At 52.9% G+C, this 16084-nt stretch overlaps 3 protein-coding genes across 3 annotated transcripts; 2 read left to right on the top strand and 1 right to left on the bottom strand.

Annotated features, from left to right (window-relative positions):
* Window positions 1-534: 534 nt before the first annotated feature.
* ASPACDRAFT_1901131 (sugar transporter family protein) lies at window positions 535-2200 on the top strand. The gene is made up of 3 exons (XM_020198762.1): window positions 535-715; window positions 770-1444; window positions 1496-2200. The coding sequence occupies exons 1-3, from the start codon at window positions 596-598 to the stop codon at window positions 2144-2146; spliced, it is 1446 nt and encodes a 481-aa protein (XP_020056067.1). The 5' UTR covers window positions 535-595; the 3' UTR covers window positions 2147-2200.
* A 1856-nt stretch (window positions 2201-4056) lies between these two features.
* Window positions 4057-7760, top strand: ASPACDRAFT_43358 (GPI inositol-deacylase; the record flags this gene model as incomplete). Its single annotated transcript, XM_020201238.1, has 6 exons — window positions 4057-4641; window positions 4720-5569; window positions 5622-6987; window positions 7035-7200; window positions 7249-7475; window positions 7526-7760. 6 exons carry the CDS (start codon window positions 4057-4059, stop codon window positions 7758-7760), a joined length of 3429 nt encoding a protein of 1142 aa, XP_020056066.1.
* Window positions 7761-11915: 4155 nt separating this feature from the next.
* On the bottom strand, window positions 11916-15893 carry ASPACDRAFT_52367 (regulator of nonsense transcripts 2; the record flags this gene model as incomplete). The annotated part of the gene is made up of 8 exons (XM_020202609.1): window positions 11916-12028; window positions 12076-12220; window positions 12281-12589; window positions 12637-12915; window positions 12964-13121; window positions 13173-15599; window positions 15762-15806; window positions 15875-15893. The coding sequence occupies 8 exons, from the start codon at window positions 15891-15893 to the stop codon at window positions 11916-11918; spliced, it is 3495 nt and encodes a 1164-aa protein (XP_020056065.1).
* Window positions 15894-16084: the final 191 nt, after the last annotated feature.

Below are 16084 nucleotides of genomic sequence, written 5' to 3'. Positions count from 1 at the left end.
TCATCTGAGATGGAAGACTCAGTCATCATGATGGAAGAGGAGGAAGGGGATTGAGGGAAATTAAAACAAAGAAGAAACAGAGGAAAGGGTCTGGGCGGAGAAGCAGCTGCCTCGTTCTGACTCAGATGAAACCCCTACCCCCCAATCCTCCTATCTATCTCCTTCCTCGCATGCTCGCATGGTTTTGATTCGGCCCAGGTGTCAGCCTCTATTGCCTCATGTGAGTGATCGGCAAGAGTCCGAAAGGCTAACCAAAGCCTGGTCCTCAGGAAGCACCTGAGCTAGGCTAGGTACTAGGTAGGTTTGGATTAGACCCGAGGAGAAATCGCGGGGTCTGTCATCCTCATGGCTGCTCGGCGAACATTCACCTGCCCGACGTCGGCCTTTTAAATCTGTGGCCGAGTCTCAAATTTCGGTTCTTTTCTTTTCTTTTTCTTTTCTCGCGTTTCACTCCTCGTTCTCTGCCCCTTTTCTTGCTTCTTCTTCAGTCAAACGGTATTAGTCTGCTCTTCTATCCAGTATGTCTCATGTGAAAGAGGACAGGCCCTCACGGGCAGTCCGGCATCATGTTTCGGACGAAGACGATTTACCGTCAATGAGCGTCGGAAAATACCTGATAACTCGAATCCCAACCCTGGTACCTCCTGTGAACCCTGCTCCGAATCCCATCAAGGCCCTTACATTGCTCAGTGGCAAGCAATGGCTCTTCTTTGGTGTAGGTGACTCGAGATCCTCCGCGCCGCCCGTCCACTGCTAATCGCATTCCTAGGTCGCCTTCTTTGGTTGGACGTGGGATGCCTTCGATTTCTTTACCGTATCCTTGACGACCACCCAGCTTGCAGAGGCCTTCGACAAGTCAGTCACAGATATCACCTGGGGTATCACCCTCGTGCTGATGCTCCGCTCCGTGGGAGCTATCGCCTTCGGCATCGCTGCCGACCGATGGGGCCGTAAATGGCCATTCATTGTCAACAACATCATGTTCATTGTGCTGGAGCTGGGAACAGGTTTCTGTAATACATATCGTGAGTTCCTGGCTTGTCGCGCTCTCTTTGGGATTGCCATGGGGGGTCTATACGGCAACGCCGCGGCTACTGCGCTTGAAGATTGTCCAATGGAGGCGCGTGGTATCGTATCCGGTTTACTCCAGCAAGGCTATGCGTTTGGATATCTGCTGGCGACGGCTTTTGCACGCGGATTGGTTGACACGACCTCGCACGGTTGGAGACCCTTGTATTGGTTCGGCGCATGCCCTCCGGTCCTCATCATTATCTACCGGCTCTGCCTGCCGGAGACAGATGCTTTCATCGAACGCCAGAGGACTCGAAACTCTGTCCGGGGTGGAGTGACATCGACTTTCTTGTCGGAGGGCCGGACGGCATTGAAGCGACACTGGTTGCTCCTGATCTATCTCGTTCTGCTCATGGCGGGCTTCAACTTCATGGTGTGTACTTTCTACAGTTCATTGTTGGCGTCCACTTACTAACTAATGCAGTCTCATGGCTCGCAAGATCTGTATCCGACCATGCTCAAGAGCCAATTTGGCTTCTCGGCTGATGCGGTCACTGTCACCCAAGTCGTCGCCAACCTGGGCGCATTGACGGGAGGCACCCTGTGCGGCTGGGCGAGTCAGATCTTCGGCCGACGATTCTCGATTATTGTGATCAGTATCGTCGGCGGTGCCCTCCTCTACCCTTACACTTTTGTTACCTCGACCAATGTCATGGCCGCCGCCTTCTTCGAGCAATTCTGCGTGCAGGGCGCTTGGGGTGTCATTCCAATCCATCTGATGGAGCTGTCTCCAGGCTCAATCCGCACCTTCGCGGTGGGTACAGCCTACCAGCTCGGCAATCTAGTGTCGTCAGCCAGTTCCACGATCGAGTCAACGATCGGAGAACGGTTCCCTCTGCCACCTTCTGACACTGGAGCCAAGCGCTACCAGTACGGCAAGGTGATCTGCATCTTCATGGGGTGTGTGTTCGCTTATGTGATCTTGGTGACATTCTTGGGCCCGGAGCGGTTGGGACGTCAGTTCGATGTGGCACATGATGCGGACATGGCGGAAGTGACGGCGCATCACGGCAAGGACGGTGAAGTTGTTGAGAGTGACCCAGAGAAGGGTACCGTGCGGACCCTAGAGGGTTGAAGCACGCAGTGAAAAGACTTTTACACTACAGTACGAAATCTACGATGTGATGATTTAGCGTTCAGGAATTTATGGACTGTATGATGTTTGGATACTATGACTGGAGCGGCTTCAGAGACCTAGCATGTATGCTCATACATATTAAATCTTGATGTCTCCCTCGTTCACCGGAGAAATGTTATGAGTATAACTATGTATCGTTGAGCTTCGATTTGAATAAGAACTTTAGACGAGGGCCTTGGAAATGTTGAACGATTATACCACGCTACAGAGCCCGTCGCTTGAATTTGTAATCTGGGAATCGACTGAAATCAGTCAGTCAACGCACGGGACACCACACAAGGAAGTCAGGCTCCAGTCTTAACAGGGCATCTCAGCATCTGTTTCATTGAAATGGGCTCATTGTCTTGGGTGAAGACCATCACAGGGTTGAAGTCTCTTCATTTGCATCCCCGGTGTTGCAGAATCTCAAGAAGAAGACCAAATAAACTCACCTGGGATTTTATGCAGGATTGTGCATAGAGTGGAGAGTGGAGAGGGTGGAATTATCCGAGTTGGGAACTGGGGAGAAGGAGCTGGATTTATAGGTGTTGGTTAACCCCGCACGGCGGTTGCCTGGCTGGCACCTGCAGGGGTGATGCGTGGTCTGATGTATTTATTACTTGAGGTGCTTGGGGATAAACATGGTTAATCGTTATACTACGGGTTGATTTTGTTGTACAGGACTGTGTAGAAGGTGAATGCATATCTTCTGGTAGTAGTGATTGATGTGTTGCTGCACAAAGCACAGCACAGTGCTCCGTAATTTGCCCGTTCTCCATCCACTTACTCGGCTGCGGGCTCGTGGTGGAGCCTGGATGGAGTCTCTCAGGGTCTCATTGCGAGTCCAGACTGCGCACTCCATATCAGCAGGGTATTCTGATTTTGAGAAAGATGAAAGGTCCTCTAGAGCCTGCAATCGATTATGTTGACTGTTGCGCTCTACCTCACTGCTCCTTCTATCTCCCCAGCTTGTAGAAAGTGAGGCCAAGACGACTCTCTCCTCGTAAGTTAGCTGTCAGGCCGACTTGATCCATGGGACCCATGGGACCCTCCGGTCTTCGTCCCTTGTATCCCAGTTGGCCGGCGATGCGACGCTGACTTCATGACATCCGGTCTGGGGAGTGGTTTCCTCTAACGCAGAGGATGAGGAAAGGGAAAATACAGTCACTGCTGCCTCATAAGAGAGAAGTATAGTTAACGCATACGTACTGAGTAGGACTGACAGTCGATGGTGGCTCGATCGTGCCGACTTGCATCCCGCCAAGCCCGTTCCGTCTGCGGTGCCAAAAAAGAAACCAGAACCTCAACCAACCTTTCCATCGCCTTGCCTCGCTCGCTTCCCTACTGCTGCTACCAATTGCTGTTGCTGCTGCTTTCGCTTTTTTTTCCACCCTCCCCTTCCTATTGAACCTCCTTCAGGTCTACTCGTCCTCTTTTCTCTTCGTTCACCTTCTCGCGACCTTCCTCTCCGTCACCGGTCGCCTCCTCTACTGCTATCTTCCCTCCTCGTTCCCCTCCTTATCGCCTCCGTCCGTCGGTCGCTCGTTCGTCCTCCGGCCAAACCCCCGAGCTCGTTCCTTTTAGGGGTCCATTCGGTCTCGAACCAACCACAAACAATCGATTGAGGAGGAAAGACAGGGAATCTCAGCACGACCTACACTCTCATTCAGCTTGATTATACCCATCGTCGTGCTTGTCCGTTCGTTCGCCGGCTCCTCCAGATTGCACATTGTCGCATTCCAGCCTCCGTCTTCCAGGGTCGGATCCCCTTGCCGCCCGTCCACCATTACCGCACACTTCCACCCCAACTCATCACTTCTCGGTCTCTCCTACGTGCTGGATGATTATTCAGACTGCGGTCACTTCCAATGCACAGACGCTCGTCTGGCTCGCCGGCCGAGGACGACGCTGAAGACTCCGTGATCACCGTCTCTCGAACCCAGACTGAGCCCAGCCATGCTCCCCATGTTCTCGATCCGCCGGAAAAATCCCGCTCGCAGGCAGCCAGAACCGGCACCAGCTTCGATCTGCGGCGAGACACTACCGGCACCTCCAATACCCGGTCGAGAAACTCGAGTCTCTGGCGCACTCCCTCCTCCTCCCATGAGTCCCGATCGTCGTCCGTCATGACCCCGCTGGCCTCCCAGCGATTGCCGATGGAAGCCTCCCCCGAAGGCCAGCACCGCTTCCGCCCGTCGCATCTCCGCAGTCCTTGGCCGATCTCCGTGCTAGCCGCGCTCACCACGCTCGTCGCCTCGATATTCTTATTCTTCATCTGCCGGTCCTTTACCGTGCGGCAGGTCGGCGGCGATGGATGTGGCATTCCCGTCATGAGCCCCACGTTCATTCGCATGGTCGGATTCGATACGGAACATACTCGTTTTGCCAGCAAATACAATCTGTTTCTTTATCGGGAAGAGGGGGTGGATCCGTACAACCAGGAGAATCTCGGGGTGAGTTCTTGGCGCAGATTTGGTCCCAGAGTCCTTCATTGTTCTCCATCGAGTACTGATGTTTAATCGTGGTTTCAGCTAAACGGTGCACCTGTGCTCTTCTTGCCTGGAAACGCCGGTAGTTACCGACAAGTTAGATCCCTGGCTGCCGAGGCGTCGCGCCATTACGCCGATGTCGTCCGTCATGACCAAGAGCGCCTCAAGACGGGCACACGGAGTCTAGATTTCTTCATGATTGATTTCAACGAGGACATGGCCGCCTTCCATGGTCAAACGCTGCTAGACCAGGCGGAATACGTCAATGAAGCTATCTCATATATTCTGTCGCTCTACCACGATCCTCGACGATCGCGGAGAGACCCCGGCCTGCCAGATCCCAGCTCTGTCATTCTGATCGGACACTCTATGGGGGGCATTGTGTCTCGCACCGCGTTGACCATGGCCAACTATCAGACGAACTCCGTAAACACTATCATCACCATGTCGGCCCCGCACGCAAAGCCTCCGGTCTCGTTTGAATCAGATATTGTTCACACGTACAAACAGATCAACGATTACTGGCGCGAGGCTTACTCGCAGACATGGGCCAATAACAATCCGCTGTGGCATCTGACACTGATATCTATTGCCGGTGGTTCGCGCGATACAGTGGTTCCGTCCGATTATGCCAGTACATCCTCCCTCGTTCCGGAAACGCACGGTTTCACCGTGTTCACTTCCACGATCCCGGATGTGTGGATAGGGATGGACCATCTGTCCATTACATGGTGTGATCAATTCCGCAAAGCGATCATCAAATCTCTATTTGATGTGGTAGATGTCCGCCGGGCCAGCCAGACGAAACCGAGAGCTGAGCGCATGCGGATCTTCAAGAAATGGTATTTGACCGGTCTGGAAAGTGTGGCAGAGCGAACGCTCCCCCAACAAGGTACCAACAGGATTGCGCTTTTCCTTAAATGTGTTACTGACAGCTTGAGCAGAGCCCAGCACGCTCTTGACATTAGAAGACAGCACCAACACCATCCTCCCGCAAGGTCAACGACTGGTTCTTCGAGAATTCGGTCATGAGACGGGTCCGAATGTGCACCTGCTGCCGGTCCCTCCGCAAGGAGTATCAGGGAAGAAGTTTACGCTCCTTACGAACCAGCACTTTGACAAAACGGGCGAACACGGGACCCTGGAGGTTCTGTTCTGCAGCGTTTTCCCCATGCACAATGGCAAATTTGCGGGCGTCTTCTCAATGAACGTGGACTTCTCCGGCGGCAGTGCCGGCTCAACTCGCCTTGCCTGCAAGAATGCCGCTGATGATGGGATTCATTTGCCGGCGTCGACGCATTCTTCCCGACATGCTTATGACAGGGTCACGCCTTTTTCTTACCTACAATATGACTTGGAGGACCTGGTAGAGCACCAGTTCGTGGCGGTCGTTGACAAGGCTCGTTCTCCGACTCGCGGCTGGGTCGTCGCTGAGTTCTCCGACAGTTCGGACTCAGTGATCAGAGCCCATGTGGGCCTGGGAGGACTGCTCAGTGCCGGTGTCAAAATGCGACTGCCTGCGAACCGTCCTATGCTCACGGAGGTCAAGATCCCCGCTTTGCATTCAAGCCTGTTGAATTACAAGCTCAAGATCGTGCGACGCGGCCCGCGGCATCAGCAGGAGCTCTTCGCGCCGTTGTTGCGCCAGTCGATTCCGGACCCGCACGAGTCGAAATTCTTCGTCAATGTTCAGCATGTTCATGTCAACCTGCACGGTGTTGCGCCCTTTATGCCTCCCCCGCTTCGCGAACAGGCCGCACTGGGTGGGGTATCTTTCCAGCTGTGGACGGACCCAACTTGCGAGTCGTCGGTCGATATTTCTTTGGCAGTGGATATTCTAGGCAGCTTGGGTGAGCTCGTAATGCGGTACCGCACTGTCTTCGCGGCTTTCCCGGTTCTAGTCATCGCCCTTGTTCTTCGCAAACAATTCCAGGTGTACAATGAAACCGGCTATTTCATCACTTTTCTCGAGGGTCTTGACAGCACCATACGATCATCCCTACCCATCCTGCTGCTGGCTATGTCACTGCTGGCGTCCTCCCTGGCTACATCTAGCACCCTGCCGCCGCGCGACGAAATGTTCCACTGGCACACGAACGCCACCGAGACTCCAGTGGACTATACGAAGAATGACCTGCTATTGGGCTCTCAGGACGCCTTTTTCTGGTTTCTGGTACCCATCTTTGGCATGATTAGTGTGGGTGTTTGTGTTCTCATCAACTACGTCGCATTGTCTCTACTTTCGGTCTTTGCCTTCATATATGGTCTATTGAACAGCCGGTCCGGTTACATCAAGCGAGATGACAAGGGGTAAGTTTTGGGTTATTCTCTATCCAGACGTCCACTAACTGAGGCAGAAATCTTTCCATGTTCTCTGCTCCCACGCCGAGACGGAGACTGATCAACACGGCTATCCTGCTCATTCTTGTCTCAACGGTCGTTCCTTACCAGTTTGCATACATGGTGGCTTGCATTGTGCAGCTAGCTACTTGTGTGCGCGCCCAATGGCACGCCAAAGAGACCGTAGGCTACTCCAGCCCTATTTTTGAATTGTTGCTGATTTTTGTCTAGAACTCCACGACTCATTATAACTTTGCAAACTATACCTACTCGATCTTTTTGCTGATGCTCTGGATCCTTCCGATCAACATTCTTGTTCTGCTTGTCTGGGCGCACAACCTTGTGGTTCACTGGTTCATGCCCTTTTCCTCCCATCATAATGTGCTGTCCATCATGCCTTTTCTCCTGCTTGTCGAGGCTATGACGACAGGAACCATGATCCCCAGGGTCACCACACGGTAAGATATATTACAGCTACGTCCACGGGAAACCCGACTGATGAATGCAGGTTAAAAAACATTACATCTGTTCTCCTCTTCGCAATCGCGGTGTACTCGGCGGTGTACGGCGTGTCCTACGCCTACCTCCTCCACCATCTTACTAATATACTGGCTGGCTGGCTGGTCGTGATTTACCTGTTTGGCAGCGGCTTCTCGATTCGCCGATTGTGGCGGCTTGTGGACGGAGATGAAGGGACGCCCGCCTCCGCGGAAGCCGGCAGTCACATGAAGAAAAAGCCATAATGGGATTCCTCCGTAGATTTTGTTTTTATTCTCTGTTGCATCTTGCCGGTTGCCCTCTTGGGGGCCATGATTATAAGGAGTTTGATTGCTGTCTGCTTTGGAGCGGTGTTGGGTGCTTTCGTGTCCGTCCGAATGACGGACGTCCAACATGTACAGGATTTGTTTCACCATTGATCTGTTGACACAGTGAGTCGTCTGTATATACGGTGGGGATTGGGATATAGACTCTAGGAGATAATACTATGTACGCAGATTCTGATGTGCTATGGTTGTATCGAGATGAGTTCGTGCGAAGACACCCTAGCGGACAATGTCGTTGTGACAATGACAATATGGAGCAGGTTGCCGCGGAACAGTTCTGTGGTATGGCCCTCGTCCTTTCGATCTGGTCGACAAAGATGTCACTGCAGAGAATCGGTATGGCTTCGCACCTGAGCGCTAGATCGAATGACTCGAAGAGCTACACAGCTCTCCAGTGTCACCTTGGAATCTCCAGGACCTGCCAATTCCAACCTCTTCTCTCTCTCCATGAGAACTCCAAACGCCAAGGCCTATGTATGAGTGAACCAGTCGACATCATGCGGTGCTAGCGCCGCCTCCAAACCTTGGTATACAGTCCAGTCAAAACAAATCTGCCAAGAGATTAGATCGCCCGCCGCATCAGCATCAGTCACACATTAGCAGCAGCAGCAGCAGCACAGCCATAACAAATCCAACCCAACCCAACACAAAACAAAGCATCTCGATCATCGTAATTTACTAAACCATCAGATCCCACGACATCGACAGTAACTCGAAACCAACAGCCCCTATAGCCGAAGCTCGACGCACCTCGGAGAAGGTTCCCTCTCGTTCTCGGCATAGCCCAGCGGCATCGGAGTTAAATTTTCCTGAGTTCTTGCATTCTCGGAATGAGATGCCACCCCTCTTTCGGACTGAAAATTTGACCCAGTAAGAGAGGGAAGCTTAACGCGGGACTCCACGTCATTTTTTCTTTTCTCTTTGGGAGGTAGATTTGGACATGATTCCAGATGGTGGAGTGAAAGTGGATGTGAATGTGATTGAGTCATAACTAGTTCGTTGAGCATCGCCCCCACGCACATGCTTACCGCCATAAAAACAGCACGTAGTTCAAAAGACTAGACCTTGAGTCATCAACAGACAACAACGGGTGGATAGTTACACGCATGTGGACGGGCGGTCCCCACTCAACCTTAACAGAGGTTATTATTCATAGCAGTTGTTCACTTGGGTCGCTAAGCCGTGGGCAGGGAATAAGGATTGTTTCCGAATTGGGATCCCGATCTGTGTGTGGGGGGGGGGTGGAACCTTGGCGGATCTGGTACGGAGTAGGCATGTCGATCATATGGGTGGATGTATTGTACTGTAGCTGGGAGTTACACTGCATGGACGTGCGGTTACTCTTATTTGAGGGGTGTACGGTACTGAACCCTGACCACATGAAGATATTGCTCTAGTGTTTACTAAAGTTCTATGCTAAGTAGGCCGGCTGCCAATTGTCTTCTCTTGCTGGGAGAGGTATCCATTCCGTAGATCAACAATACAGTTATAGTTATAGCCATAGCCATAGCCAATAAAGCTACTTCCTGTAGGTATGCATATACGCATAGGCAGCCATCAGCATCAGCATCAGCATCAGGCAGACAAATCCCTCCAGGCTCCCAAGCAGCATCCGACCACCACACGGGATACGAACGAATACGTAGTCATCCACGGTTCTCGCATATCCACTGACTCAATCCCCCTGCGACTCCGATCCCGGCCCCATCATCCCGATGTAGATAGACTAGTCCCTACAGTCATCGTCATCATAGCCTAGTACAGCACCGATTCCTAGTTCAAGGTGCATTGCACCGGGACTAGACTTCCAGTGCCTCGTGTCTCGTGTCCGTCCAGGTCTGCTCCTTCCGCGCCCTTCGCGCCTTGGCCTTGGTATGTATGCACTGAATGCAAAGGGTGCAAATTATGGGGGGCACGGGCATGGGCAGGTCTGAAGAAGGGAAGTTTGTAAGCATACACTTTTTTATCTGGATAGATCTGTCTTGTGATACATACATGAATTATACCAACGTCTTCGACAGATTCCGCAATCGTATGTACACTACAGTAGCTACATAAGCAACTTTCTTCCAGATCATTAATAATCTCAATTCTGGCCCACTGACCTCACCTCAAACTCTCCTACGTACGGCGTAGTCAACACTGTATCCAAGGGCGTAGCATGACACATCCACCCACGCGACGCCCAACCCAACCCTAGGATCAAACTTCGAAGCTCAATCCCCCCCCCCCCCTAAAATAAAAAATTTGTGCAAAAAGAACCCCCCAAAGCTAAACCAAATCAAACACTCCGACACTCCCCAAATCCCACTTCTCGAATTCCTATTCGCGGCTGGCACCCGGAAGCCAGGGCTGGGCTGCGGGTGGGCTGGGCTGGGCTCAGTTTCTTGGCAACTAGCCGTGCAGTACAGTGCTCGGGTTTATTCCGGCGCTCGGAGTAGATTCTTTGTTTTCGGATTAGGCGTTGTATGACAGTTTCCTACTGAATATGCTACTCCGTCTGTGAATGGGGCAGTGATTCATCGGTGTCAGGAATAGAACTTGACGTTGGGGTTGGGGACCGTGGGGGTACTGTACATGCTTACATATTGTCCAGAGGTGACTGGGGGAGGTTGTATATAAGGAATGTGATGGCCCTTGTTTTTTGATATTCATTTTTCTTGTCCGTCTATTAATTCTATATCTACATCTGCAATCAATTATATTGGGAACACATCCTACTCAATCCTTCCATATATAATATCAATTTACGATTGAAGAGGTATACAGCTGCCACCGACTCAGTCACTACTACTATTATTCTATTCTTCTGTTCGAGATATCTATACCTATACACCTACTATACAACAACAACAACCACCACCACCACCACCAACCAAACACAACCCTTCTCCTCCAACTAAACAACCAAACAACCCCAACTACAACCACAATGACCTCAAAACCCACCACCGCCCCCTCCCTCAAATCCACCTCCTCAACCATCTTCCCCGACAACAACGACGATGCAGCATCCACATCCAGCGTCTCCTCCACCGCCTCGACCCTCCGCTCCCTGAAGACCAAATACCTGGCCAAGATCAAGTCCGCTACGCCGGAATCCGAGTCCAAAGAGAAAAGCCCTGCAGCCGAAAAGAAGAAGACGACAACAGGCAAGGGCAAGCACACGCACACGAAAGCCAGCAGCAGCAGCAGCCCCCGGAAGATCGATTATGAGACGTTGGGGACGTATCTTGCTCTACGATGATCATCTTACCTTATTTGTTGGGAGGGTTGGGGATGTGGATGTGGATATGAATGCATGCTTCGTGGGGTGGTGATAATGGGATGGCAGGAGGAGGATGGTAATGGGGAGGAACAATACAAAAACCCGTTATTCGGGACGTTATGTGGTATGATGATTGGTATATATCGGTTGTGACCTTTTCTTTTCTCTGGCGTGATGTTCGTTTCTTTTCGGTTTTCTGTGTTTGGCAGTCTGCAATAATGGTTGACTAGCTGATTGACCTACGGGTTGGTTATGGTGTTTGCAAGAATCGCAACTAGATATTCGATTAATAATGAAAATCACATACAATCTTTTCGGTCCATGATCTTGTCTTTCAGGAGCAGTGCTGCCATGCTAGGCTAGGGTCCTGACCCTTTCCCACATCTCCGACTGTTCGTGTCTCATCTAAAATCTGGAAGATAAGATAACAAAAAAGATATTACCGTACTTCATCTGCCCCGCTCCTCGAGCCTCGGCCTCGTCACTCATTCTCTCCTTGACCTGACATCTCTTTCAGGCTGTCAATGGGCGAGATCAGCCTCTCCCAAACGCTGTGTTGAACAGACACGAATGTCATGGGCATTCTTTCTTCAGGACGAGAATAGCATAATCAATCGGTCGGTGACAGACTGGCTCGGATTGGCTGTCATGACCATGGCCTCTTGCTCTCTTGCGGCTTGCTGCCGGCTGCTGCTGCCTGCTGCCAACAGCTGGAAAGGGATTACGTCTCGGGTAACAAACCCCACGCAGATACCTGCGAGTTCTTCGCTTGCGAAACACCGTAGTGCTACCAAACCCCAAGCCCTTTACCAGTTCACATCACTGAGCTGAAGCTTCCGGGACCGGAACGCCATCCGGTTACTGCCCGACTTGTCGACTCGGGTATCGCGATGGGGAGAGCGTTTCTCGGCAGCGGAGTCTAGAGAGAATTAGCATCATACAACCTCCACATAGATAAAAACACACCTTCGGAATTGGCATCGACTTCGTTGGTCATCTCGTAGTTCAGCACCAAACTCTTGATCCGCTGTTGCTCCTCCCGGTCCGCCTGCTGCTGGCTTCTCATCGCGACCGCAAAGCTGGAATCGGACGGCAAATCAATGGTGCGAGTCTGTGCCGTTAGCATGGTTCTCTATCCCCTAAAAAGAAAACCCTAACAAAAAAAACCTACCTGCTGCTTGTTGCCCTTCTTCGTCATCAGCGAGAAAGCCATCGTGTTGGTGGTGGGCTTGGGAGGCTCCGCCACGTTCACGTTCTCCGCCGCGGCCTCGCGACCGGACCGTTTCATGGGCAAAGGAATATCGAACACGCCCTTGCGCTCGAACTTCCTCGACTCCATGCTCTCGGACATCATCTTCTCGAACTCGCGATCGAAGTCGGCTTCGGCCTCCGGGTCACGTTCCTCTTCCTGCCGCGTGACGAAGATCTGCTCGTCCTCCGACTCGCTCTCACCGGTGTTGTCGGCGTTGGGACCAGACGCCTGAACTTGTTAGCACACGATAATACCACCTTTGGAAATAAACCGACCTCAGCTTCATCGCTAGACTCTTGGTCATCCTCCGCCTCAGGAATGGCATCCTCTTCCAGATCATCGTCCGAAGAACTGCTCTCGACATCCTCCTCCTCGACATCCACAGGGCGTTCGGAATCCTGCATCTTGTAGTTCTGCGCAACCGCCTCGCCGAAAACTTGCGTAGCTTCGGCAAGGTCCGCCGCCAGTTTCCACTGCGGACGAGCCATGGAGTAGGTATCCTGAACGAGGAACTCAACGTCCATCGGCATCGGATCTTTGGTGTGCATATAGTACTGCTCGATTTAGTGTCCAGCTCGGATCCACACTTATTACCAACGTACCTGGAAGAAGTTGAGGAAAAAATCAAGCTTCTTCTTCGCGGACCCGCGGTCAAAGCAGTGGCCGCACGTGTCGAGCAGCGTGCAGACCAGACGAATGCGGAAGAAGTCATCAGGCAAGTCCAGCGGGTTGACCTTCCCAGCCACTGGCGTTCCTCCTTCTATGGACACGTTAATGATTCTCCTTTAGATTGACCATGGATACAACTCACCGTGACCGAAGGTGACAATGCGATACAAGGTATCGAAGATGACAGGCGAGTCGATCATCTTGTAATTGTAGAGTTCCCCCAGATACTTGACCTCCGCAACACGCTTCTGGTTGAACTTGAAGTCATTCTGCTCGAGACCCAAAGTAATCTGCTCGAGGACATTGTCTACGACCCCGATCACGAACTCCTGGTGATACCGATAGAGGGCGCTGACCAGGATCGCGAGCAAGTGGATGTTTCCATACTTGACCTTGACCGGTTTGCTGAAGACCTTCTCCAGGATATCGACCACTTCGCCCTCTTCCCAGTGGAGCTTGCGAATTGATTTCAGAATCTTGGTGTAGTTCCGCTTGTTCATATCCAGATAAACGATCCGGCGGATGTAGGCTTCCATGGGCGTACGTTCCTTCTGCTGGATGGCCGGCCGGGGTGGCGGATCAACGTAGTAAATGGCGTTCTCGATGATCATCCGCTCCTGTTGACCAAGATGTTGAACAGTCTTCTTTCGTCCCAGGGTTTCCAGGAAAGAAGCCATCCTTGGGGCTGTCTCCGGGTTGCGGAGTAAGTAACGACCGCAGTTCTCCAGAAGATAACCGATGATCTCGATGTTCATGCGCGAGAAGTCATCCAGCGAGACCTTAAAGCAATGGAAGATGATATGCTCAGGCACCACGCCGAACTTGGTCAACTCCGCCAGATACCGGACATTGCCCATGCGAACCTGCCCTAGGAACTCCTTCGACTTCCGGCGTTGGAGACTCCTGAACTCCTCATCAAGATACGTAGTCAAGCCCTGAGGAATGTCAGGCATATATTGCCCGAGCGTAGCGACCAGGCGAGAGTACAGCGGCAGAAGATCGAGACGTCCCTTAGGGACATCCGACACCGCCTTGATGAGCCTGTTTCGCGACGCTTTCGAGTTAAGGAAGCAGAAATCCAAGGCCATCTGATCGACGTGGTCCTTGGTCTGTAGGTCGGGTAATTTGGCAAGGAGTGCGTCCACCTGGGCTCCCACAGTCTTGCTTGCAATGGCTGTAGATAGATCGTCGGCATCCGCGTTCTTCTCCTCCGATGTTAGAGTCTGAGCGCCGGACTCGGATTTCTCTGCGCCTGCCTCTTCGCCATCCCCTTTCTTCTTGCCTGGCTCCTCAGAATCGGGTTTCTTCTTCCTGGCATCCTCCAGTAGGACAGCTGGCACTTTGCCCTTGAGGTCAACCAGGTTCTCGTAAAAGCGCCGCTCTTCTTCATCTTCCCAGATGCCGGCACCCTCACCCTGACCGCGCAGGTACTCCGTCGTCTTAACCAGCCCAATTCCTCCAGCCGATGCCGCATCGGAGTTTCCCTTCTCAGCTAGAGCCGGCATTTCCGCCCCGAGCGCCTCGCAAAGGACTTGAGTGTTGGCAACCAGTTTCTCCAGCGACTTGGTCTGCCTCTCGAAGTTGGCCTGACGGTCCTCGAAGATCTCGCCACTTTTCACGTATGCCTCGGCATTGCGCCGGCTCTGAGCCGTCAATGCCCTCTGATCACGAACAACGTGTGCCTTGACATCCTCCAGGTACCGGTTCAGGATATGACGGAAACGCAGCTGGAGTTTCTCAGGGATCAGCGGGGGATCGTTCTCTTCCGCCTCGCTCTCAGCACCGCCGCCATTGACCGCATCCCCCGAGGCGCCATTCGTGGTGGTCGTCGCGCCGTCCGCCTCGACCGTCTTCCGACCTTCCTCCACCAACTTGGTCCCCAGCACATCCCAACTGAAGCTCTTCACAAACAGGACCGCCAGGGGGAGATTCAAGTGATCGCGATCATGGCCCAGAAGATCCTTGAGGACTTCCATGGGAAACGGCTCCGACTCCTTCTCACCGCCGCCGTCCCTGGTCGCCGAGAGCAGCGCCTTGTTGCTCTTCACGGGCCCGTCGGTCGCCTTCCCGACCACGCCGGCATCTTTCCCCTTGGTCGCCGCAGCCCCGAGGTCATCCGGGCGGTCGATGTCGTCCAGGGTGCGCAGCATGCCCACCAGCCAGAGCTCCGTGACGACGCGCAGCAGCACCCGGTGGCGCGACAGGCGCTCCTTCTCCTCGCGCTCGCGCACCTCCTGGCTCAGGGCCTTGAGCTGCCCTTTGTCTGGGGTGCTCAGCCCGCGGCCCAGCAGCCATCCGAGCTGGCGGGTAAACTCGCCGGGGCCGAACCGCTGGTGCAGGGCGCTGGCAATCTCGACCCCCGTGGCGATCTCGCCGGGCGACTTGAGCTTGCAGAGTCCTTCGTAGCAGGCCGAGATGATCTCCGACAGGTACTTGTGGAGCGACAGGGTGCGGATGTCGGCGAGAAAGGTGGCTTGGGCGGAGGTGTTGATCCCCGTGCGGAGGCGCTTGATGAAGGCGGTGTTTTTCTTGAGGGCGGAATCGAGGGATTTGCTGACAGGGAAGGCATCTGTTGTGTTGCGGCGATGGGGTTAGTTATAGAAATTAACCTCCGGGCAGCTGGCCAAGTGTGTGGTGTGTGTTTTTGTGTTTGGGTAGGGAGAAAGTGAAAAGAAGCCGGAAGGAGGACGTGGTGCGTCATTATCGGAAAGGGAAAAGGGCATAATTTTACCAGTCTCGCCAGCCCAGGCTCGCTCGTTGAGATCGCGGAGTTCCCCTGTATGTGAAGGAGGTGGGTTAGCCAGTCGTGTCTTGGGGGAGAAAAGCTGTTCTGGTGAGGTTTACGCTTTCGGTGACGATCCATGGCGTGGCCGCCGATGCAATGTTCTCGGTTTATGGAGGGTGGGATGGATTTCAACTATCCAGAATTCCTTTCAGCGAGTGAGAAAGGAGGGCGCATAAGTGACTTGAACGCCACATTGGGGAGAATGAGAGGGAGAAAGTGACGCGCGCACTATTTTCGGGCGTCAAGGGAGAAGTGAAAGATTGCAAAGT

The sequence above is a fragment of the Aspergillus aculeatus genome (genome assembly GCF_001890905.1).
Source record: "Aspergillus aculeatus ATCC 16872 unplaced genomic scaffold ASPACscaffold_8, whole genome shotgun sequence".
In the NCBI taxonomy this organism is placed as follows: Eukaryota; Fungi; Ascomycota; class Eurotiomycetes; order Eurotiales; family Aspergillaceae; genus Aspergillus; species Aspergillus aculeatus.
This window is presented reverse-complemented; position numbering and strand designations above follow the sequence as displayed.